A 25727-nucleotide genomic window follows, 5' to 3' on the forward strand; every position below is an offset into this window, starting at 1 on the left:
AGAGTGCATAAAATTACATAAAGGGTTTATACCCTCTGTGCTTACCCTAGGCAGATCCTGGCTGCATTGGGAGAAATTACCTCCCACTCTTGCACATAAAACTTTGATCTCTAATTGTTAGTTCTATATTTTCTTGAAATTTTCCCCTAAGACAAAAGATTGGCCTGTGCTGCCCAGGAGATTGGACTGAACAGACCTGCACTTTGCCTTGTGCTGGCAATACTCCAGGCTCCCGGGAAAATGCAGAACTAGGACAGAGCTGGGAACTGAGAGCCTAAGCTCTGCCCCACGTCTGGAAATGCTGCCCTATACGCTTCCACTTCTCCATCTGTAAAATGTTATACAGACAGTGATCCAGCCCTGCAATGAAAAATAAGGCTGGAAGCACTAGCAAGTACCAAACATCAGTGCAGCGGTGTCAGCAGCAGCTCTCCCTTCCTCCATGCAGCATTTCTAGCAACTGGTACCCAACTACCAGCTGGTTTTCCAGGGGATGCTGCCACAAGGGTCTGAAACCAAAGATAACGCCTAGTACAGGCTCTCAAACCTGTGGGTTTGATATGGGTCTGTCTTTCTCTTTTAACCCTCTCAATCTTTATAAGGATTAAGAGATGTGACACCAAAAACCTCTGCGTCTTGTCCAGAGACAATTACAGAATAGAATCATAGAGTGGTTTGGGTTGGAAGGGACCATAAAATCACTCAGTTCCAATCCCCTGCCATGGGCAGGGACACCTCCCACTGGATCAGGGGCTCCAAGCCCCATCAACACTGAGAGACAAACTCTTGGTTTACACCAGGAGAACTTCTCTCTCACTGACTAAAACCATGCTAAGCTAAGGGTTTTCTCACCTTTTCCATGCGATGTTTCTATGGTCCACGTGCAGTTCAAGTTATTTGGATAAAAATCAGGGAAGCCTGGGGATAAGATGGTACCACTGGAACCACGGATGTAACCTCCACAGAGAGCTGCAAAAAGGAGAAAGAGAAAGAATTAAAATGAATGAAACCTCAGTTCTTCTGAACATCAAAACAAAGCCCAACCCATCAAAGTCAAACAAAACACACGGATGAAACATCACTGCAAAGCTCATGATTGCTGCTCTGCTTTTGCCGTAGACCTGCAATGAAGCATTTACCACCTGCAGATGCCACCTCTGCCCCCCTTACCCTCACAGCTGGGCAGTGGCCGGCTCCACTGGAAGTTTGGCTCACACTCCAGGGCTTCGTTGTCACTCAGGGTGTAGCCTGAATCGCAGCTGAATGTCACCAGTGCTCCCACGTAGAAATCATTCCCGTGGCGCTGGCCGTTTACTGGGATGCCCGGATCCAGGCAGTGGTCGGACTGGAGCTTCACAGCTGTGGCAAACAAACCCACTCCATTCAGTGGATGAAGATCCTGCTGCAAGGGGTGGTCAGCTCCTCCTATGAGCTCGTTCAAGGTCATAGAATCATAGATCACTGAGATTGGGAAAGATCTCTAAGCTCATCCAGTCCAATCATCAGCCCAACCCCACTGTGCCCACTAAATCACGTCCCCAAGTGCTATGTCTACGCACTTTTTGAACCCCTCTAGGGATGGAGACACCACCACTGCCCTGGGCAGCCTCCTCCAATGCTTCACCACTCTTTCAGTAAAGAATTTTTTCCTAATATCCAATATATAACACACCCCCCCGGGTGTTATATATTCAGGCCATTTCCTCTCGTCCTATCACTTGTTACTTGAGAAAAGACTTTTCCTTAGGAGAAATCCTACTGATTATGCCCAAAGTAAGGGGCTGAAATGGGCAGAGGAACTCAACTCTGCCTCCCAAAAATCAATAAAATTCTGTACATGCTAAAATAAAAGAACTCTAAACAAGCAAGATGGTCAAAAAGTAGAAGCTGTCGCTTGCCTTGCAGTAGCTCCACGTTCCCCAATCACTGCAGCAGAGCTGCCTGGCACAGGGGAGAAGCGAGTCCAATGGGCCTCTGATTGAGCCCATTGTGCTGCTGGAGAGCACGTAATTACATAAATAACTGGCACTTACTTTCATATCGGATCTGAAAGCCTATGTCAGAGTGGCTTTTGTCAGTGGTGAAGAGGAGGTAGAGGTAGTTGCTGGTGCTGATGAGGAACTGGGGCACCTGAGTCCCATCATAGACACCTATCAATGGGGAAGAATAGGACCGGCCATCTCGTACTTCCAGAGTGTCGTAATTCACCTCTGTCTTAAACCTGAAAGGGACACAAGAATATGCCCGTGAAAAGCCAGCATGGCTCATTTTCCAGTATTTCAGCCCTGAATGTGCTCTAATGACTAGAAGGCAGCACAGGCCACGGGGCAACACATGGGTCCGTTCCTACTGCCTGAGGACCTCTCAGAGAGCACGTTGTTCCCCTCCTATGCATTTTGGGTTCTTTCTTATTCATCACCTGCTTCATCTGCAGACACTGAACAGTCTTTGCAGCAACAAGCGGCTTACGCTACATGAGCAACAACCTCTAAGACAGACAGACCCAGGTTCAAGAGAGCACAGCCCTCCTCCAACACTGAAAGCCAGGGCAAGTCAAGAGACTCACCACTCCAGGTCCTCACTGCTGCTTCTCCCTGGCAAGCTGAGCACGTGGGAGCTCAGGCTCCGAAAACGTGTCCTACGTGTGTCTAAAATAGCACTGCAAATTAGCAGGAGATAGTCAAAACAAGAAGGAAAAAAAATCACCATTTTCCACCTTTTTTTTCTTGAATGTTCAGAGAATTTTAATGTCTTGTCAGGAGTTACTTAAAAAAGAGAAAAACAGAGAACCTCCCTGCAAAACACAGAGCTGAGCAGTTCGTTCCCTTTTTCTCCGGGGGTGGCTGCAACCCAGCACCACTGGAACCACCAAAACCAACCACACGTAGGGAACTTTTGAGAAGCCAAGTACCTGTCAAACGTGATCTTGATGGGGTAGCCCGGCTGGGCCTCGATGACCCATGCGCAGCTCAGTGAGTCCTTGTAGAAGCCAGGCCAGCCCGGGGACAGGATGGTTCCGCTGGGCGACGTCAAGTGGCCCCCGCATGGTGCTGAGGACAAGGGAAATTGCACAATTCAGATTAAGAGCATCACGGGAACCGTAGCATGATCAGGCGTACCCCTCCTGCCAGGCAGGATTGTCCTGCCCTGCCACAGCTTTCATAGAATCATTAAAGTTGGAAAAGACCTCTGAGGCCATCCAGTCCAACTGTCAGCCCAACCCCACCGTGCGTACTAAACCCTGTCCTGAAGCGCCATGTATAGAGGCTTTTTGAAACCCTCCAGGGATGGCGAATCCACCACAGCCCTGGGCAACCTCTGCCGGGGCTTCACCACCCTTCCAGTAAAGAAATTTTTCCTAATATCCAATCTGTACCTCCCCTGTCACAACTTGAAGACAAGTCTTTTTATCCCGTCACTTGTTACTTGGGAGAAAAGACCAGCACCCATCTTGCTATAACCTCCTTTCAGGTAGCTGTAGAAAGCAATAAAGTCTTCCCTCAGCCTCCTCTTCTCCAGGCTAAACAGCCCCAGGTCCCTCAGATTGTCCTTCAGATTTCATATGTTATTATTTCTCACATTAAAAATCAGAACCTGATGAAATAACCACACTAGCTGGTACGAAATTGCCTTTTCAGCTTAAAAGGAAAATGTAGCAGCCTGCTACTGTATCTGTGGGAGTCAGCATCCTGACCTTGTGCAGTAGCTCCAAGGGGACAGGGTATAATAATTATTATCAGATATAAAACCAAAGAAAACTGCAAGGTCAGTTTGCATTCCAGCAGCTGCAGGTGCCAGACAATCTTCCCTGTCTCTGGTAATCGAATCATGTCTTTTCTTCCACAAGGGACATCACAAGACTACAGCATTTATTCCACATCAGTGTCCCTTGTGCCATAGGCAGAACGCATATTATCATCCCTCCTGGAAAAAGAACACTGGATCTGATGGACCCAAGGTACAAAATCCTACAGCCCTAAAGAACTGCAGTGATTTGTCCTTTAGAAACCAAAGAGGGTGGAAAAGGGCGCCTGTTCCTGTGAGTCCGCGTTCCTCCTGCTCAGCACTCTGCAGGATCCATCACTCAGGTGTTTCTTCATGTCCTGCTGAGTTGTCACTGATGCTGGTCACACGTGGTACCCACCATCCCACGTACTCACTGCCAGCTGGGTCCTTGCAGACCATGAGGACGCTGCTCCTCTCAAGCAGTGGCTAAAGACTCTACTTGGTGCCAGCCACGGGGTGAGCTTGGCACAAGGGCTATGGAATCTCACACTTGCTGTGACCTTAAATACCTACATAAATCTGGGCCTAAAACCTTCCCTGCTGACCTGAAGGATGCCAGCCTACAATTGGATCCCAACCACTTATTTACGAATGGGAGGCTCATTTCTGCTCCAATGCTCCATAATTTCCTGTCAGGATTTCTATCCATCTTTCAACTCCATCATTTCCAACTCTACCAATTTTCTTAAGTGGTAAACAGCACTTCAGACCTCCAGACTTCCTCCTTTATTAAAAAGGCTAAATAAAATGTACACTTAACCGAGCACATAGTGAAGGGTTAGGCACAGAAATCACCACTGCGATCACAGGGAAAACCACAAGTTAATGGCATAAGGTTATCAAAGCTTCTGAAGACGAAAGTTGATTAGAAATGTATTATTTAACGTATGTTTCCCTTCTACACTTGGAGATATGTGAACTTGAAGGCTCCCACTTTGAAAGTAATGGAAATCTTGAATCAACCCTAGAGATATTTTATTGTCAGCTGCTTGCTCGAGATTATACAAAATAAAAAAAGTCCAGCTTCTTATTGCATAAAAGTTACTGAGCACAATGGATACCTTCTTCCTTCAATCTGAAAGACAATGGGCTAGATTGCGCGCTGTCTGCCGCTCATCCACTTGAGCAATGCATGAGCAATTACTGACATTATTTCTGAATATGACAGCACTATTCTCAATAGTGCAGTGCTTGTTATTCAAATCACCGTAAATACCAGCACAGGGCACGGCTTCCCTGAGTATAGAGGGCAGAGGAGGACATTTCACTTCTAATGAGCTCTTTCTTCACTTCTCTTTTCCATAGTAGGAGCATTAAAGGACTTTGAAATCCGTATTAAAGCCTTAAATTCAACCCACCTCCCTCGTTTCTAGGTTGGCTCTCATAGGTGATGTGGCAAAGAGATGTAAATTCAAAATTTATGGCTCTCACCTGCTGGAATCTGTTAGACAGGAATGATGCACACACCGACAGAGACACATTTAAGGTACGTGTGTGTATGAATGTTTAAGCCAAGATCTGCACCTTTTGCTTCTTTCATTATACATTTTACACATATCAAAATCAGGACAGAAAGAATATCACCATGTATCTTCCATTCTCTGTTCTTTAATTCTCTTCATGACAAGACTAGTGGGGAAGCTTTTAGTCATCAGTAAACCAAAGCCGCCTATTATTGTTATTAGAAAAACACCGGTTGTAACAAGAATTGAGCTAATAAAAATAATCCCCATCAATCATTACATAAAAAATTAGAAAACAAACTGACTTCAGTGCTGAGAGATCCCTGGGCAGGCGCTTCCTCCTAAGCCAGCTCTTCTGTGCAGACAACACCTTCCAGAGCTACATGAAATGCTGGCCATAATTGAGAAGCTGAGGGTTAGAATCAGAGGCCAACAGTCCTTCAGGTCTTAACAACAACTGCCTGTGCCTACATGATGGCAAAAGGCCTCCCACGAGCCCAGCAACAGGAGATCTGGCTGGGACCTCGACAGACAGAGCCGTGGCCCTTCCTCCTGATCATTCTCCCTGCAGGGTGCATGGGCAGAGCAGCAGAAAAGATGATAAAACTTACCTTCACACCTAAGCACTGCGTTGTTCCAGACCACGTTTCCTTCCTTCAGGATGCAGGTGATGGTTTCAGAGCCGTGGGTCCGAATGAAGCCCTCGTCGCAAAGGAAGGAGACGGAGCTGCCCAGCTGGAGGCTGTCGCCAAAGCGCTTCCCGTTCACGGGCACGCCGGGGTCAGGGCACTCGTTGTGCCTGAATGCTGAGAGAAAGGCAAGAGAACAGTGAGTGACTTGCTTCCTCCACTCTCTCCAAATAAAAAATAAATACGTTGGACATAAACTTAGGAATTAAGCAGTAGTTTCACGCCTTTCCTACGGAGACGAGAGAGGTTCTGTGATACCGTGTGTGCGATCTTGCCTCTGGACAGGGAAAAGCAGAGAGCATGGACTTGAATTTGGCTCATCAAAACTACTCCGTTCCACACAGATGAGTCAGGCTACAGCAGAAACCCTCTTTGCTGGGCTCCTAAGACACCCCAGTACATGTTCCCACCACCCAACTTCTCATCTTGGTGAAGTCACAGTTTTCTGCTCCCCATCTACCGCAAGAGTTTGTTTGCAAACTCCGAGAGGAAGGGTGGGATTAAAAGCACTTGCAGCTGAGAGGTGCTGAGATACTGGGGCCAGAAAAGGGCCTGCAGAACCAAGTTATCTTAGAGACCTTTCACAGATGGAAATGCACAAATACGCAAAACAGAAGAAGAGTTTTAAGAGCTCTAAGAACACAGCAGTGCCGGCATCTGCATAGAGGGGACATCATTTAGAAGTTAATGAGAACACGCCAAAGCCCTAAGGCTCTGTGGTTACAAGTCAGAGTCCCCTCAGAACGTTCTGGGACTGACTGTCATGCAGTCCCTGACCTTGCTTGTCAGCATTACTGGGATAAAACAGAGGACACGCAGCCATCACCTCTCCAGGTGTTGCAAAGGTGCGTACACAGCTCAGTTTACAGACCTGTCCTTTTTCAGCAGTTAAAAACCAGGCCAGCCAACCAATCAGAAAGGAAGTCTACAGCCTTAATTCCCCATTAAGTGCATAATATTGTACTATATCTTCCTGTGCTGGGAGCTGGTTTTCAGAGATGCGCAGCAAATGAAAGATTAAAGCCTCTGGATTAATTACACACACATGCTTTTAGTGTCTTTAATACACCTGACCACGTTCAGATGAGTTCTGGATTTCCTACAAAGCATCCTTACTCTCTTAATATCTCATTATATGCGCTGCTAAAGGGGGAAACAGGCTGAGGCTGCTCCTCGTTCTCTTGGATCTGTCCCTCACAGCAATGTGTTGTCTCATTCTTCATACCTCAGCTGAAGGAGAGGACAGTAAGGTGTCTGAGAAAGACTCCAGAGGTCCCTTTCAGGTGTTCATGCAGTCAGAACAGATTAACTCACAAGTACTTAAAAGTCATTTGTAACAATAAAAAATCAGGCTTAAAAACATCTTCATACAGGGTAGAGCCACAACCCCCAGCACGGGTCTGCTACACATCAGGGATGCGCACTGGAGGGCCCTTCTGGGTGAGGTGGCTCCCTGCTTGCAGGATCCAGGACTCAAACCTGGACACACCACACAACCCCATACAAGCCACTCCATCTGATGAGCCTTCACCCTGCTGTAGTGTGGCAAATCATTTCTTAAGACCTCTGTTTTTTTCCTAAATAGAGGATTTGCAATCATCACTAGAAAGGCTATTAATTTAGCTGTGCCACTGAAGGCTATTATAACAAAGTCATTTATCAGTTCTGCTGAATAGGTTTAATAATGCTCTTTAGAAAATTATAGGACAATACGAGGATAAAATTACCATAGCATTCGTGTGAGATTTGAAGACTGGACTTACGTGAAGCCAAATATATCTGTGGAAGCTCCAGTGCTTTATACTACAAGACGCTGCTATGTGTCTTCCTTTATCTTCAAAGCCTTGCATGCTTTTAGATGTCAGCAAGCGATACCAGTACTGACTGATGAACACAACCATCTAAGATCTAAGAGGTCTGCATCTAGCCGCCCACAAAGTGCTGTCTCACCCCACTGAGCAGGAGAGAGGCCCAGAGAGGAGAGCAGAAAGTCCGCCTCGCACAGCACCTAGGGGCTGGTGGGAGAACAGAAACCCTGGATCCTGCATGGACAGATAATCCAGGGCCAAACTGTTTCTTTCCCCACTGGACAATACTTAAGCTTTATAGCCACGAAGAACTTGTGCAATCAGCTCTAAGCTTGAAGCCAATTCTCAATCATCCAACTACAAATCTGAAGTAATCCGCAATTTTCACTTACTCTGGAGCTGCAACCATTTCAGTGAGATCAAACTCTGGTGCACTCATCTCCAACAAGAATTTAGAGCTCAAAATGAAAACCAGAAGGAAGGATGGGGCACTTACTGGTGAAGGTGATGTTGAAGCCTCTCTTCTCCATGGAGTGGTCGGTCTGGAACTCCAGCCTGGCGACGTGCCCACTGCTGGTCAGAGAGGAGGGGATCTGGTTTCCTGAGAAGGTCCCCAAAACTGGAGATTCAGCAGTCCCACCATCCTTCACGGCTAGGAAATCAAACTGAGGCTCCACATCAAAATCATTGAAAGCCAAGTGAATTCGGCTCTCGGGTTTAGCTATAATTAACCAAACACAGTGCAAGCTGCTTCCGTATTCTTCAGGGTAATTTGGTGACAGCACAATCCCAGATGGGGTGGTGAAGTTGAAAAAGCAGGAAACTGCAATAAGAAATCACCATCAATCACACAGCACGGTGCTCCCACGAGCTGCTCTGCCGTCTTTCCCCCTCCCCTTTATCCCCTGAGCTGGGTGATTCCCGCAAGTTCCCAACTGCTTTGCTTCTCACAGATGAGTAAAAAAAAAGGAAAGGCTCAGTGCTCCATTCACTGCGAGATGTCAGTGACTTATTTGCACGGGGAAGAAGTGACTTCCAAGTGGTCGCCATCCCTGGGTTTGGTTGATTTGCAATTTTCCAGAGTCCTGCCCCCTTCTCCTACCGCGTGCCTCCTCGGATTTGCGTAGGCTCTGGGCCCTGCACAGCGGAGCACGGGTTGCTTTTATATTGCACAAAGAAAATGTCACTCAGCCAGGCGGGGATTTGGTATTTTGCAGGAAATTCTTCATATCCCCTGAGAGGAAACCTAGAGGGGAATCAAACGTGTGACTGCACCTACTGCTAAATAAAACTGCCAGCAGAGCAGTTAGCCTTAAAAGCAGTAACGCCTTCTCTGCTGTGGGCACAGCTCAGCACAACCTCCAAACCCTGGGGTAAGGAACCAGCGTGGCTGTTGCCCCCACACACCTCCAGGCCCTTCTGCTACCCATACTGAGGCTTTTTAGTCTGAAACGCTGGGTGAAGTGCAGATGCGCTTGTGTGCAGTGCAGACTCCTCAAGAGTCGCTTAACACTCTGCACTCTTGGTTTATCTTTCTGTTGGCTAAACGTGAATTTTGCTTGTGCTCCTCAACAGAGGGAGCTGCGCCCAGGCAGCCCCACGGCATCTAGACAAACTCCTTGTGTTGGGGCCATCCCTACGCAGTACTCAACATTTATAGGATACAGCAACACTTTGCCAGCTCCTTCAAGAAGGAACTGTGAGTTGATTTGCCTTCATCTCCCTCCCTGGGCAGCTCTTCGTACCCCAAACGAGCACTAAAAATGAAGGCTGCTGGTTGGTTTGGTGTTGACGTTGCTGCACTGGGCAAGCACAGCTCGACAACCTCCCCAAGCTTCCCCCAAGTGCCAGGGGCCTGGGACAACTCCAAGGAAGTGCTGCCAGGCTGGAATCTGCAGCCCAAGAGCAGGGGCAGCTCCCCTTCCCATGACAAATAAATCACTGACTTCTGCCGGGCTCGCATGTCACCAAAAACAGGCATCAAACTCGACCGCTGTTCCCATTAAAATAATTAAAACCAGTCTTAAATGAAGTCGAGGGGAAGAGCGCATATGAAAATAATCTTTAGCTCTCAAGAGGTTTCAATATATACTGTATTTCAGCTGACAAGGTCCATTAGTTTGGAAAAGCAAGACTGCCTTTTAAGTGGTACCTACCCAACAGTTCTGATATTTTATGTATGTATGCTTTACTCAGCTTTTTCCCCACCATCACCCTTGGTAAAACCCATTACTTGGAACATACATCTCTCTAATTCCTGGGAAAAGGACATCGCGCAGAGGATGAGACTGGTTTTAGTTTGGCATTTATACAATTATTTGGTTCACTGCTCACCCTCCCCCTGTTATTTTCCTTCTGTCTCCCTTCAACACTTAATGGTTTCGGATCAAATAAGATGGACGTTACCATGACGTTATCAAGGCTGAGAGCTACACAATCTGTTCCCTGCTCTCAGCAACAAAGAGAACAGATTAAAAAGAAAACAAACTGCAAAATATCCTCAGGATTTTGGCTCTTTACAAGATGCTGAAATATCAAGGGATGCTGTCAAATAATTCTGTCAGAATAAGCCTGGTATAATCTGCCCAGGAACAGTTATTGAAAACAAACGCATTCACACATAGAGGAATATTTCAGCTGCAGGAACCCCTTACAGCAGTGAGGGATTTCCTATCAATTTTTAAATCCAACATGGTAAATCAGCATTCATAGAGGCAGCAAGAGAGGTACAGTTACGAGCACGACGACTACGGCCCAGGTTGGAAATAACAACAACAAAGAACTCACTGACAAAAGGAAGGGAAGCAGGGTGAGGGCAGGAGAGAAAATGAACCTCTGCTAGATAAAACAAAAAGAGAGATTAAAAAGCAACAGATAAAACCACCGAAAGTCTCCACTGCAGGCAAGTAAATGACAATTTCCATTTTCCATAAAACCACAAGTCTAACAGACAGCCGAGCTGCTGGCTGTGTCCCACCACGGTACAAGCTCTCTTCAAGGCATCCCAGAGCCAGGCTTCACCACCCAGAAGGGCACGTCCAAGCCAGGAAGCAATGATCGATCCAAAAGTTTCATTAACAAGACTAGGGTGAATGCAACAGGAAGATTTTCTGTCTCTTTTTATGCAGGAGAGGTTTTTCTTCAGCATGAACACAGGTTTGGGGCTGGGGGTGTGCTGGATGGAGCTGGCACTGGGATGCTCTGCTCAGAACAGCTTTGCTGGACACCGATAAAGGCAGAAGGCATCTAACAACGTGTCACAGACAGCAAAATGTGCTATCGGAATGAAGATGATAGCACCCAGGAAAGGTGGAAGACAGCTGAGTGCTACTTGTCTCGTGATGGTTTGTACATCCGAGGCAGTCAAGAACGAAGTGCCAAGGAGCAAGCAGGACTTGAGACGTGACAGACAGAGAGCAGTCTTGCTGCCTGCTCAGCAGGACCACCGAGTCAGGAATACCCATCAAGCTAAGTGACTGAAGTTAATATTCATTACCATCGTTAAATGTTATGAGAGGACATTCTGTTACGTGCATAGCATAGGGTCAAATTTATAAGCCCGTACTGCACTTTGTCAATAGTGATTGTTACTGACCAGGCAGTGCAAAAGCAGTAAGAAAAATCCCTTTATTAAATACAGAAGAATAAATCACAGCAAAACTCAGCAGAAACAGAGCGCCTATCGGAGTCAGTAAGAGCCATGTTACTAATGAATGAGTACGAGGTATTTATTGAAGTCATCACAAACATTATAAAGGTTCTGCCTTCATTTAGAGCAGTAAAACAGGGAAGAAACACCTCCCTGCTTCTTTTTTTAGGAAGTCGAGTGGGACACATGGTTGTGGGATGAAGGCACTGTGCCACGGTCCCAGCATGTGATGCTCTTGGCCGAGCCGAGCACAGAGGCAGCCGACAGCCATTCCCCAGCAAAGCTGCTTGGTCCTGCGTGTCCAGCCAGGGGCAATTTCTGCATTTCTCTGGTGAGGTTAAGCACAACTTGCCTCTCTATCCTCCTGCCTTCACAAGATCCTGCCTTCTTGCAGATGGCCTCGTTCCTCCTGTGAGGCATCATCCTGGAGGCGAGAAGCCAGGGCTGGTCCAGGGAGAGGACATACCTGCAATGCATAGGGATGGGAAAGGCACCAGGTTGAGGAGCCGAACACCAAGCTGGGAATCGATGTAATAATTTCAGTCTCCATGGAAATGATAAACCCCCCTGACTTCTCTCTCAGCTTTTAGATACCATTCCCACAGACTCTGACCGCTTGCAAGAGAGCTTGAAGACAGCAAAGGATTTTCTGCCTTTATTTTTCTTTACTTTTCCCTTTTAAGAAGATCCCTCCTCGAGGCATAGCTTGCTGATGGACTGGAAAAATAGGACCTCAGCAGGAATCTGGTTAATAACCGGCATGCTTCACTCAGGGAAGTGTATGTCCCGAATAGCGAACAATGCTGGAAGCTCAGAGCACTGTTCAAGCTGTGAAGCAAAGTGCTTTACGTTCTGTATTTTCCTCCCTCTGTATCTGCTGTTCCAATAAACACATCTGCATCACAATGCGCTTCCCTTCTTAAAACCTTGAGGCACCAACAGGGCAAGTGGGAGGTGAGGGAAAGGAGTCTGGAGCAAATATTCACCAGGAGAACTTCCTTGTATTTCAGAGCTACGAATTCTTCAGTTTTTTCTGGTGGAGCAGATGACACTGCGGGCATGTGGTGAAGCGGGGGCAGGAGAGCAGGTATGTTGAGAATAATGGAAAACAGGCAGTCTGGATACCACATCTTGAGGAAAACATCATCGGCAAACTTAAAATACACTCTACAGGAGCCTCTCCGCATGTGGAAGAGCGCTACAATACCAAAGCAGGTTTCACTTGTACCCACTCAAAGCAGGAACAGTGTCTGGGTGACTGGGAGTAACATTTTCTTAGACTTACTGGAAGATGCTGATCCCCACTAAGACAGTGTTGGGCTGGTGTCTGCCAGGGTTCCTGCAGCCATCTGTTATTCAGGAGGTGCTCCAAGGCTTCTGCACAAAGACAAGCTCCTCTTCCACGTGCCCCTGTTTATTTTAAGGGAACTCTCCCCCTCCCTGCAGCCTCTCCGGGGAATCAGTGGCCGTGTCCACAAAATGATGGAAGTTTGTCAGTTCTTGGCAAAAGCCCCAAATCAGTCTGGTGGTCTCGTTATCAACGTACCTCTCCTGTTCCGCTCCTCTGCAGTTTAGCACTCAGAACCATCTGCCCACTGCTGCAACACATTCCTCTCCCGCAGGCTGGGAGCTGCTCGCACAACAGGCAGGGACTTGACTCTCCCTCCACACAGTCCCACGGTCTCGCCACACCAAGTGCATGAAGGATGGTGGCTGGAACACCACAAAGGCACCCACGGAGCGTGGAACTGCAATCAGGGCGCTGGAGGCTGCACACTGGTGAGTGAGTGCAGCAGAGGGTGCTTGGGCAGGTCCAGCCATGTGTGAAGTTCTGCTCGCCAGGAGCAATAGAAAGAGCCTTAAACAAACTCACACACATCGACTCCACCTGGAAATGTCCCATTGCAGCTTTGTCAAACACCAACCCCACAAGTAAAGCATCTAACTAAAATAAGGCAGTTCATAAGGGAATGTCCCTGCAGACCAGACTGAAGACGGCAACGTAACGCGTGCCATGATCCCATTTTCCAGATATAGAGGAAGGAGACAGAGGCAACCTCCTCACCTAATAAAACCCGTAAGCGTCATTTCAGATTCGGACTCACGTAAAGAGAAGCAACCCACCACGCTGAGCAATTGCTGTCAGGAATATGGACAGATGCCTTGGCACAGGACAGCTCATTTATAGCAGCATGAAACCCTTTCAGGGCAACAGTTTGACTGATTCAATCAGTGCAAGAACAAGCATGGAGACAGCCCAATAAACCGCATCCCCCTGATCAGTGCTGAGAGAGCAGCTGGGAGCACCTCTGGTGAGCAGTGTGTGCAGCGATGCGGCCCGACACCACTGTGAAGTCCTCCACTCTGGCTCTGCTCACATCCAGGCTCCCTCTGCAGGAGGAGCATCCCTGCTGGGGACACAAGAGCTGCCCACATCTGCTGGATCCCCACCATCATAACCTCATCTCACACCTCTGCCCTTATCGCTGCATCCTTCTTGTTGAACCAGGCAGACTGCACGATGACCCCAAGCTCCCAATGATTTATTAGAACGCACGGATCAGCAGCTCGCAGCAGAAGCTGCTTCCTCTGGCTCTGCAACTGCAGGCAGAACTCACTGACAAAGTAACTCCAAGGAGAAAATCTGGTTTGAAGCAGGAAGATGTCACCTCTCCTTGGGCACACACACCATCAATGGACAAGCGGCACGCTGGAAGATGTGCAGCCTGTTGGAGGCAGCTCTCAATGAAGAGCAGCAGGGACTGATTAAGCAGCCGCCTTTTACATTTGGAGAAAGGAGAACGGAAAGATTTCACATAGGTTACACCCAAAAAATGCCTGGGGGACAATTAGAACACAAGTAATTGTAATTAAGACGGTGCTTAAGTGCATTCCTGCCCAGCACAGTGATGAAACATGTATGTCTACTCAAGCAAATGTTTAAATCTCAGTGCTTTGGTAAACCAGGGCTGCAATGCAGAACACGGGCTTGGAGGGAAAGTGCCCTGCTTAATTTTAAGACCAGAATGGTCTTACATGGCTGCAACTGTGAAACAAGGTTGTTAACAAAAGCTACAAATCCCACATGTATACAGAGATCATGGTAATCCTGCCTTCATTTAATTTGCTTCCCTTACTGACAGGGAAAGACTGGATCACAGCGGCTCAGGGGAACAGGCTGAAGGATAAGGAGCATTTCACCACCAATTTGATGCTCTCAGCCCGACTCAGATGAAGGGCGAGCCGAAGGTGTTAATGGGTCCTGAAGGACACGCATCTGTTGCACAAACACAGAAACCATCTAAGCCCTGGAAGCAGCCTCAGCAGGGGATGAGCCCGGCTCTCAGCAGGCTCTCAGCTGCACAGACCCAGCCTGCAACTGGCTGCTTTGCAGAGGTCAGAGCTGGCAGGTTAAGGTTAGCTATCAGTTCCTTTTCCCAGCTTGGCTGGTGGAGATAGAGTCTCTCTCTGCCATCATATCAGGAAAATCGTATCAGGGCGCTTAATGAAATCATCAATCAAAAGAATAAAAAAACCCTTCACCTGGCAAACCAGCTTGGAAATAAAATAAATGGAATCCCCACACTTCTTCCAAAACCAACCAAAAAGCAACTGCATTCACAAACAGAGACACAAGTCCAACGCCAGCTAGAAACCTGTCTGCAGCAGGAGGGAGAAACATTCCATGAGTTAACACCAACTGCTCCATCAGCACAGCACAAAGGAAGAGGAATTAACAACAGAAGAAATAACATGACAAGCACACAATGGATCTGGTTTCACTGGAAGAACGAGAGCCTGTGCTACAGATCAGAAGCCTGAAACACTCCTTTACAATGAGAAAAACTCAATTCCTCTAAAAGAAAACTTTCTGGAATGCGTGATTAAAGAATTACTGGGCAATGACGATCATTCTGATCATCTCATCCATCCACCTCCTTAATACAGACTGAAAGATGTTCTGCTTCCTACAGACCTCCAGAAAAAAAGTATCTGATCTCCATTACAAATGTTCAGGTATGGAGAACCCAAGGGTTCCAAGGGATAACTGCTCTAAAAAGCTGTTATTCTTAAAAAGGCAAACCATGCTTTTATCACTGCTAACTTGAGAGAGACACTGTCCTCCAAATTACCCTTCCCAAGGCAGCCTCCGTAGATTGCTGAGAGTGGTGGGCAGGACAAGAAGAAAAGAGAAGAAAGAAAGAAACAGAAGGAAAATAATGACCAATTGGCAGTTTAATTTAAAGCCAAATGAAAAACTTGTCAAGTGATATGAAATTACATGGTTCTGTTCAGCACATTGGTGGGAAAACAACTATTGCACTTCGCATTTCCAGCTCCGGATTCTGCAGGTTTGTGCCAGCCAGTGAGCACAAAAGGTGAGCCGCTCGGCTGAAAACAAAGATTTCCAGTCTTTGTAAGAGGAGCAAGGATTGTTTGGCAAGTGTAATGGGCCAATATGGGATTAATGAAAACCAGGAGTAATCACCACTAAGGAGAAGAGAGATTTCATACTACTGCAAAGGAAAATCAGATGTTTAAAAGATTGGGGAACTGCAGAAAATCGTATCGCCTCCAAAGAGGTCAATGAGGTTTGTGTCATATACCTGCTGGAAGGATAAGGAGCCAACCCAATAGAGCCAACTCAAAGACAACTCTCAACAACTCAAAGGATGTCGTCAGTGCCCAGTTTGGTCCAAGGTTCAATGCACCGTTCACAAGAAGGCAGCCCAGGTCTCCGGTGTTAGTGGGCACAGCGCTGCTTCACCACAGCACTCCTGCACCTCACAGGAACAAACTAGGGAGGAGAAACGGGCTGTGGTTGAGGCTTTCAAGCGAACAAGAAGGGAAGAAAGCGTAACATTTACTCCAAAGCTAGAGAAGGAAACACAAGAGTTTAACATAATTTCAATTGGAAATGCTTTGGAAAATGCCTTCTACTCTGTTTAGAGGAATATTATGCGTGACTACTGCTCTAGGCAGGTTTATAATACAAAGAGGGTTTATCATAACACAACAAAAAGAAAGCCACTGGAAATTACGAAGATCCTAAAGCCAGACCAGAGCAACACAAACCCTCCTTGTAATGATTATCAGGTCAACAAATGTAAAGTATCTGGGGTTCAGGAGCACTCGAACAGCACAGCCCTTCCATTTAAACACACCCACACATCCACACACCCACATGTGCACATACACATCCCCAGCCTTTGTGGAGCTGTAGTCAAGCAGCACCAAAAAAAAATCCCCTCCATTCAGTGCAAAATCCTTCACCCCTAGGTTTGCCTCATGCTTTGCCATCAAAATGTACAGACTGCTTCATTCCAATGTGTTTTATTTACACACGACGGGTCCAGAAAACTTGAAGTTTGCAAGTCTAAGATCAAAGAACTGAGCTTGTATCAGAAAATCAGCTGTTCTCAGAAATGAACTCTCCCAGAGCAACGGGCAGAGGATAGTTAAAACATGGCAAAAACTTCACCTTCATCCAGGGAGGCAGTTACAAAGGACACTGTCGTGGTGATGGTTTACACCATAACCGAACAGATGAAATGACGGCATCGCTTGGTGCAAGTCAACCGTTCAGCTAAAGGTGCAGGAAAACTCTGGAGTCACAGGCACACAGGGGTAGGGCTGCAGGCAGGAGCAGGAGGGAAGGGACCAGGAGCCACTGGAGAGGAATAGCAAAAACTTTCTAATCCTGAACTGCTGCAGAAACCCTCCAAGCGCACCATCATCCTGCAGAGGGTACCTCAGCTCTTCCTTTCCTTAGCAAGGAAACAAACCTTGAGAAATACATTTCGGTCATAAAAAATGTTTTTAGCAGAGCCTTCCACTGCACCAGTTCACATAAAACTCCAATGATGAGTTTTTCCCTCCTATACACGAATGTGTTTAAACAGTAATTCCAAACATGCATCCAAAAGTTATGGCACTACTGGAACACCCCGCTCCCCGATTATGTCTATCCAGGCTTTCATCACCATTCTCACTGCAGTAACCAAACAACTCGCTGGCTTCCCGTTATAGCTGTAATTATGGGCTGGTTCCCCATATATAAGCTTAATAATCTCCTCAGCTACAGGTACTGTAGACTTCAGCTTGAATATTATATCCCTTCTGAGTTCCTACCATCAGTGTGTGAACTTCATCTAAATGGCACAATGGTTTTCCTTAGGTAACATTTATCCGCATGACATCTCCTAAGCCGATTTTGCTGTCCTTCAAGAATTCAAGGGAATTGAACACAGCTCTGTATGAAAGCAATGATTTGGGTTACCCTGGGCTATGAGAACTGCCTCAGCCTTTGACAGATAGCCCAGGTCTGTAACTTTGAAAATGCAAGTGTCAGAGAGAAGAACAGGAACTACAAAGCTGATTCGAGCACTACGAGGTGCTGCAGAACAGGGAGAAGAGAGGTCTGTGGTCTCCAGCCATCACTGCTACCCAGACACCCACATCACACAGTGTTCAGAGCACGGCGCAAAGGGCGATCGTGCCACCCCTTCCAGCCACAGCACTACAGCATCCCAGGCTCCAGGGAAGTTGTTCCAAGTATCTCAGCTCAGCAGAGATCATCTGAACACACACAGCCAGGCCAGGGATACCTTGCTCAGTAAGGAGTTTGCAGAACGTGCTAAGAAGGCCTGGCAAAGATTCTCACGTGCCCTGTGCGCGCACCCACAATGGTTAAGGGATGAGATGGCAACAAAGAGGATGAAGATGGAAGGACTGTTATCAGGAAGGCGCAGACAGTCACGAATTAAGAAGCCGTTGCAATAAGCACATGCATTACTTAAATGATTTGTGTTGCTTTGTCATCGATGCCCCCAGGAAATGAGTTCTCCACAATAAATCCTGTCTGCTCATAAATCATTTGGTCAGGACAGCAGGATGCACCACAGTGCGCTGTTTAATCTCCGCCTGCATTTGTCATGCTAGAATTTGTAGCCAGAATCAGCAGCATGGCCTTGTTTGCCTATTCCAACTTGCAGCACATAAACCAGGTTACCTTATTTTCCCACCTCACACCCAAGACATTTAACGGCCTCCCAGCACTTACAGATGTTACTAATCCCACCGCAGATTTCATGCCAGGCTACACATTTTGTCATGTAACCTCTTCTGAGTCACACAAAATAATATGATGCTGTCTAGAATAAAAGCAGGGGAATAAAGGTGTAGAGAGGGCTATGAAAGGCTTTTTCCATTGCCTACACATTGCCTCGTTGATCCATAAATATCCAAAGCTGGAAGGAATACAATGGAGTTAGTTTAACTACAAGATTCAGGCGTGTGCTATGCTTTGGATGGACTGCTGATCTGACCTTGACGTCACACCCCTGTTCTACCTACAAAATACATCCCTACTTTACTGGAAAGCCTCTAATCCTCTCATACTGGGCACAAACTTTGGGTTTATTCTCACTGCGAACTCTCAACAAGAACCTCAACTAAACCATAGGCTGTTCAAACTCATCTGAACTTCTGGGAGATGGAACAGAAAAACCTCCTGGTGCTAAAAGCAGGCTGGGTCTAACACTGCCCACTCCAAAGATAACCAGAGAAATTCCATTTTCCTCATCGTCACCTTCAGTTCATTTGCTATAGAGAAAATTGAGTAGGAAGGGAGTTGTGGTATCTGGAAAAGGCCAGACTCACAAACTGATTGCCTCCTTCCCCCAAATAGGCATTCCCAAATGCTCAGCTTCAATTAGTGCCCAAAAAGAAAAGCACTTACTTGAAAGTGGTTTCCCACACTCTTCCAGAAATTCCAAGGGCAGGGACACTAGAGCCCCCGCTTCTCCCCCAGCTCCCGAAGAGCCCGGGCTCAGCTCTGCAGCACCAGGGTTTGCTCCCCACGGTGCGCGATCCCTTCAGTATGGATCAAGTCCTGCCACACCGCAAATGAGCACTTTGTACTAGAATATCTAACACCAACGTATGTATTCATCTGCATAGCAGATACGCACTGCTAAAAATTACCATTTTTGTTTTCTCTCTATAGCCTTTCCCCACACTCTTGCCCTCTGCCCGTTGATAAACAGAACTTTCCTTTTCAATTTTATGTTGGGTTCAGTGTCACTTCCCTGCCCCACAGCGTCTGCTCAAAAGCACAGACTGTAATGGATCCAACTAAGCGGAGATGACACAAAGGGGTTTGCTTGTCACCAGTCAGGGAAAACATAGACAATTCTGTGAGTGCTGGTAATGTTCTAATACAACATTGCTCCTGAGCGAAGGTTCAGTCAATACAACAACACAGATTGCCCAATGCATCTTCAAAGGAAAGTGAGACCATTAAAACCCAACAGGGATGTACATGTAACTCCCACTTAGAGCTGGAACTCTCATCCTTAGTCACTACTGAGAGCACAATATCCTACTTCTGCTGAGAACTTGGGCAACAAATTAAAAACTGAGGTCCAGCAGCAGGAAACCTGCATATTGTCAGATAATGAAGGAAAATTAAATGGCAAAAAATAGAATCAAGTTTTAAATTCTTGGGGTTTTGTGTCTGTGCCTCCTGTCCCAGACACCAAAGCTCTGCTTTCTCTCCAGAAGGGATCTGAACCAGAACAACAGGAGGGCACAGGGGTAGAGGAGAGAGAGCCCACAACTCCAGCACAAGCCCAGATCTCCATCTGGACATGGCTCCCTGTTGCACATCCCCTCCCTGCGGAGAGAGGAGCCAAACTGAACTCTCCTCACGGCTTCAGGTAAGCGAAGCTGGAGCTTGGTGCCATCTCTGCCACCAGGACAACCTGCCCTGTCCTGGGTACCAAGCACAGAGCACAACCACACCGTTTACACAACCACCTCACCACACAACAGCGAGATTTCGGAGCCGTCTCCTCACTGACTTACAAACACAAACTGGTTTCTGAGCAGACCACTGGCTACTCTTTTGGCAGGTAATTGTTTTCTGTCCCTTCAACTCAAAGGCAGGCTGGCACTCAAACTTCAAACTGTCCCCGTGGCGAAACGTGGATCCTTCTCTCCTGCCGTAGGCTGGGATCCCGGGATCACCGCAGCTCCCTTGGTCAATCTCTGAAAGAAAGAAAACAAAATTTGCATGGGGGGAAGCTCAGAGGCCGAGCGGGTGCAGTACCTCCTGTACAGCTGTGCTGCTCATCAGCGCTCCAGCAAAGACATCGCATCCCTGAGAAAGCTCCGGTCCCCCCACATCTCACATGGAGTAAAGGCAAAACCAGCCCAGAACACAGCCCAGAACACAGCCCAGATCTGCCTTTAACACATGAATTACACTTGTCAGTGGAAGGCCCCAACAACTTCTCCTAACTGCTTCCTCAGCCTTAAAATAATGACAGCTAAATGAAACACACAGCGATACGCAAGGAGATCCTCATCTGCACCTGCTCCATGGACTTCTTTGGAAGCAGGCAGACCACATGTCTCTAAAGGGGACCTTTGCCAAAGCAGCTCCAGCTGGGGTGTCTGCTGGCTGCGATGTTTCCTGCCTCTCCCTCCCTTTCCATGTCTCAGTGCGGTGCCGAAGCTGACACTTCACTGCACAGAAACACACGGTTAATCTCTTGCAGCACGTGTAGTTTGACTTCAAGTAAATCACGGACACAACTTTCTGTTATCTTCTGCTCGGTACCATTTCATTCCAAAGGGGCCTCCTGCTCTGTATCGCTATTAACCACAAAACTCCGTTCCTTTGCAGCGCTCCCACATTATTCACCTGCTTCACATTCATCTTGTCCTCCACATGCTCTCGGTTTTATCCCCATCACCTCTGATCAGCCTTGCTGCCTTTTCTCTCCATTTTCAATTTCTTACACCAAATTGGAAACTTCTTTTATGACATTTTCTTTACAGGGGAAAATCACATAATCCAAGATTTGCATTATTCCATCTAATATTCCAATTTGGTTTGAATAACAACCATCACCTCGTTATTACAGTGACTCCAGGTGACTGGGATACAGGTGTGTTTTGAATAGAAGTCACAACAAGGTTCCCGGCTTCTGCTGGATGCATCCTGAACTAAAGAGTCACTGCCAAGTAATGAAGCACCCCCAAAATAATTTAACATAAATTAATATTAAAGTTTTCAAGAAATAGGTTCTGTTTTTTGCCCATCAGGGAGAACAGTTTGCCAGGATTTATGAACCCTCCTGCAGACTCTGAAAATGCCAATGTTTAAGATTTGTACCTGCATACAAGGGGCAAAAACCAAAACAGCTCCAGCTACTGCAGAAGCCAAAGGGAGCTACAAGCGTTCAGCATATTCATGGCTTTTGTAAAATGAGGAAATGAGGACATGCTCGGGCTACCAGATACTCAGGAAAAATGCAGTGAAGTAAAGAAGAGTAAGTCCCTTCCGACCCTTTGCTAAATAAAAAACAGGGGTAAGGCAGAGGGCTCCTGAAGCACTGATGGAATGGTCTCCTCCCTCTGCCACGCTGCATGAACCCAGCTGGAACATCTCCACAGAAAGAGTGATATCCCAGCTTTAAGAACAGCAGAGAAACGAAGAATCAGAGCTCACAGCCTGCACCGCGCACGTGAGCTCCCTGAGAGCAGCAGGCAAACAAAGCTGGTGCATTTTATTATGCTAGAGAGGTCAGAAAATGGAATTTCTGTCCTGAGAAAATCCCCTGGCTCCTACGTTTCTTCTCATACATACCGAAAATCATGAAATATTTAGCAGGGCAGAAATCCCAAAAATGAGTAATTCAGATATATCAAAACACGTTACTTCAACGAGACTGGAGCGTTTCTCCTGATGAATGTTTAAGTAAAATCACTTCTACATTAGAATAATAAAAGTCAAAACTAAACAAGAACATCTAAATCAAGTGTTTTGACATTATTTAAATGAAACAAGTCGAAATGAATCTTTCAGAACTTCTCCATCAAATATTATATCATGCAGATAAGATTTTGACAAAACAGCAGTTTCTAACAGAAAAATGTTTCACCAGACATTTTTCATCAGCTATTTATGCTATTTGTCTGCTGGAGGTGGGTGGGGAAGCCGAGTCCCTCTGCTCGGTGCAGAGATGCAGCCCACGCTTCCCGAGTGACTAACGGGAGCCGGAGCCTGCGCGGGCACGGAGCTGGTTTGGGGAGCACCAGCACCTGATCCCTGCTCCGTTACATGGATGCACAGAAATGCTGCAGGCACATGAGATTTAGGCCATTCTCCTCCTGGGGTTCTGTGGAAATTTCTGCTCTTGCCTGCCTCAGGTCTGGAAAAATGAGGATTTTGGGAGCTGCAAGCAAGCAAAGTTCTGGTTTCTGGAAAAAAACACCCACACGGTGTGGGATTTGTGGGCACTTGGAGGCCATACCTGAGGAAACCACAGTGTTGATAGCTTCACTCACAACTAAGACCCTCAAAAATATGCTTAACATCACACACGCTGCTTCACACAAATACTTTGCTTAAACTGCTGAAGGCTGAGACTGATAGATATAGAATCATAGAACGGTTTGGGTTGGAAGGGACCTCAAAGCCCATCCAGTTCCACCTCTGCCCTGGGCAGGGACATCTCCTGAAATCATCAGGATCAGGGGCTCCAAGCCCCATCCAACCTGGCCTTGAGCCCCTCCAGGGATGGGGCAGCCACCCCTGCTCTGGGCAACCTGGGCTAGGACCTCCCCACCCTCACAGCAAAACATTTCTGCTTAAGATCTCACCTCAATCTCCCCTCTTGCAGCTCAAACCCCTTCGCCCTGGTCCTGTCTCTGCCCTCCCTGATCAAGAGCCTCCTCCTCAGCTTTCCCGGAGCCCCATTCAGCACTGGAAGCTGCTGCTCTCACTGCTTTGGATGCAGCCCAGGACACGGTTTGGCTTTCTGGGCTGCGAGCGCACACTGCTGGCTCGGTCTGAGCTTCTTCAGTGTGGATCTGTAGGAAACAGGACTAGAGTGCTTCTAGCACCTAGTTCTTTTTGTCGATTCCAACCATGAGGAAAAAAAGAATCTAAAGCAGAAACACAATGAGGAGGAGGGCATAAACCAAGAAGGAAAGGCTCCTTCTGCACACCTGTGCTGCATTGCTCCCATCTAAACCACTGCTGTAGGGCAAATGCAGAGACCCAATCTAGCAGGCTCATTAAAACCCTGTGGCAAAACATTGAATCATTCCCAGCAAGGTTTATCTGAGACTCAAACACAAGGAGCTCAACCCTGAAAGCAGTTCAGGTCAACACATCATAAGCTAAAAGCCTTCGCATCTGTTGGTTCAGCAGGATTTCAGCGCTAGTGTTTTAGGACGTGAGTCAACACATTTAATGGAAAAGCAGAGCAGGAAAGAAATAAAGACTAAGTTTTTGACAGAATTTCACCACCGTCAATACTGAGGGTTAGGTAATAGAATCATAGAACAGTTTGGGGCAAAAGGGACATTACAGACCATCCAATTTCACACTCCTGCCAGGGGCAGGGACCTAAAAATATATATATACATGTAATCAATGAAAATCACTGCACATCACCTGGGTTTCTGAGGGCAACCTGAGAGCATTCCACTAGAGAAAACCCAAAGAGTGTGCTCCACGCCAGCAGCACAACCTCTGCTTCGAGAGCTAAGTGTGAACCACAGCGCAGCAGAACTGGTTTTGGGTAAGTGTATTTTTTCCTCAAGTCTCCTTAGGATCAGGCAAACTCAGGCATCACTGTCTGTTCTCAATGCGACATATGTACACGTGTATGACCCCCCCGAAATGCAGCTCGCACGCAGGATCTCTACAGCATTCTGTATTTACATATTACACCTCTGCAAAAACAGATGTGGAAACCCAGTGAGCTTGGCTGACCAAACACCCCAGGCAGAACCGATTCAATTAAACCAGAAAGGTCAGGAGAGGAAATCTTCCGGCTCCAGCTCTGCTGAGCTCCTAAGCCTCTTAGCTCCACGGGGCTACATTTCAGCTCTACAGCTAAGCTCTCCGGAGCCAAACACTTAGTCAGCATTTCAACAACAATAAATATTGTTTAATCATCCCCTGCCTGCAGCACGCTGGCAGTTCAGAACACAGACCTTAGTCGGCTCTACCCAAACTAACCCAATTCCAACAGAAATCCAAACGAGATTAGCATGTGCGCATGTAAATCTTGTCTCAATTTTAATTTGTTACTCTGTATTAAAAATATATAAATATAAATGTAAGACTCAATTGAAATTTGGCTCAGTTCTATTATTTTTTCATGTTTTAATATTTCTGTCTCTTACCATAGAATTTTTTGCTATTGATTTACTTCGAAGCCATTGCTTGTCAAATCTCAAACTCATCAGTAGCAGAAACGTGTCTCATGTGGCTGCCCCATCCCTGGTGTTCAAGGCCAGGCTGGATGGGGCTTGGAACAACCTCAAGGAGTCCCTACCCATGGCAGAGGGGTGGAACTGGATGATCTTTGAGGTCCCTTCCAACCCAAACTGTTCCATGATTCTGTGATATCCCTAAATTTCTCAAGAACTTCTAAAAATGTGACCTGAAGGAATTACTTATTCCCAACCGTCACAATGGGCTGACCTGGGAATTTTCAAAGCACCGTTTCGATGGCTGCAGGAAGCACCAGGGTGCTCAAAGGGGAAAGTTTTGTCAGAAAAAGTCATCAGAGATTAAAGGAAAGAAGAGAGAAGATGAGCCCCAGGCCCCCAGGAGGCTGTAAGCCCTCTCACAAGTCAAGCACTAAATTGTGGTATCAATCAGCTTGCTATAGTTGTGCGAAAGAAAAGACTTTTCCAGCAAAGTGGAGCTTAATACAAATTTCTTCTGACAAGCACTGCAAGTCCAAAAATATTGTTCTCTATTATGAGAGAGCGTCTGTTTAAAAGGATAAAAGTGGCTGCAGTGGAGACATCGGAGATTTAAAAATAATCTCCACGAACATTAATGAGCCAGATCCTCAGCTGGTAACGACTGATACAGCTTAATTGAAAATCCATGCTGCCACACTGATTTACATCCACCGAGTGTGCGGTTCCAAACGTTGCAGGATAGGTTTGGAAAACCTGAATCCAGGCACCTTGCGTTTTGTATGCTCTGCCTGGTGCAAATGTGCTTTCTCTTTACTCACAAGCGAAGCAAAGTCCCTGGGTTGGCTCCCCCTCCTCAGGAACCCCACATTAAAAATCCAATAGCGTCTTGCCCTCCTCAGCACATTCTTTCCAACAGGTCCTTCAATCTGCGCATCCATAAATCTCTTCAGCATAACTGTCTCGGCACAAGCAATAGGCTTTATGATTGCGTTACACTTCAAATGTACACCAAAACGTACATCTTTTAGGATTGATGGCTTTTTAAACGTGCTCTATAAGCAATACTCTGCCCTTCTATTAGGCAGATTTTTGG

The 25727-nt window shown here is 46.7% G+C and overlaps 1 protein-coding gene across 3 annotated transcripts in view; it reads right to left on the bottom strand.

The window, feature by feature from the left end:
* CSMD2 (CUB and Sushi multiple domains 2) overlaps positions 1-25727 on the bottom strand; it is a 277897-nt gene that overhangs the window by 102163 nt on the left and 150007 nt on the right. For 2 of the 3 annotated variants that reach the window (XM_069875476.1, XM_069875479.1), the window contains 7 exons: positions 20264-20446; positions 8243-8569; positions 5861-6055; positions 2912-3050; positions 2034-2221; positions 1171-1359; positions 853-969 (listed from right to left, as the gene is read on the bottom strand). In XM_069875476.1, coding sequence (XP_069731577.1) covers positions 853-969; positions 1171-1359; positions 2034-2221; positions 2912-3050; positions 5861-6055; positions 8243-8569; positions 20264-20446 — 1338 coding nt within the window. The remainder of the gene's footprint in view (positions 1-852; positions 970-1170; positions 1360-2033; positions 2222-2911; positions 3051-5860; positions 6056-8242; positions 8570-20263; positions 20447-25727) is intronic. The other variant, XM_069875478.1, reaches the window with a different exon arrangement.

This window comes from Phaenicophaeus curvirostris, chromosome 23, assembly GCF_032191515.1.
Source record: "Phaenicophaeus curvirostris isolate KB17595 chromosome 23, BPBGC_Pcur_1.0, whole genome shotgun sequence".
In the NCBI taxonomy this organism is placed as follows: domain Eukaryota; kingdom Metazoa; phylum Chordata; class Aves; order Cuculiformes; family Cuculidae; genus Phaenicophaeus; species Phaenicophaeus curvirostris.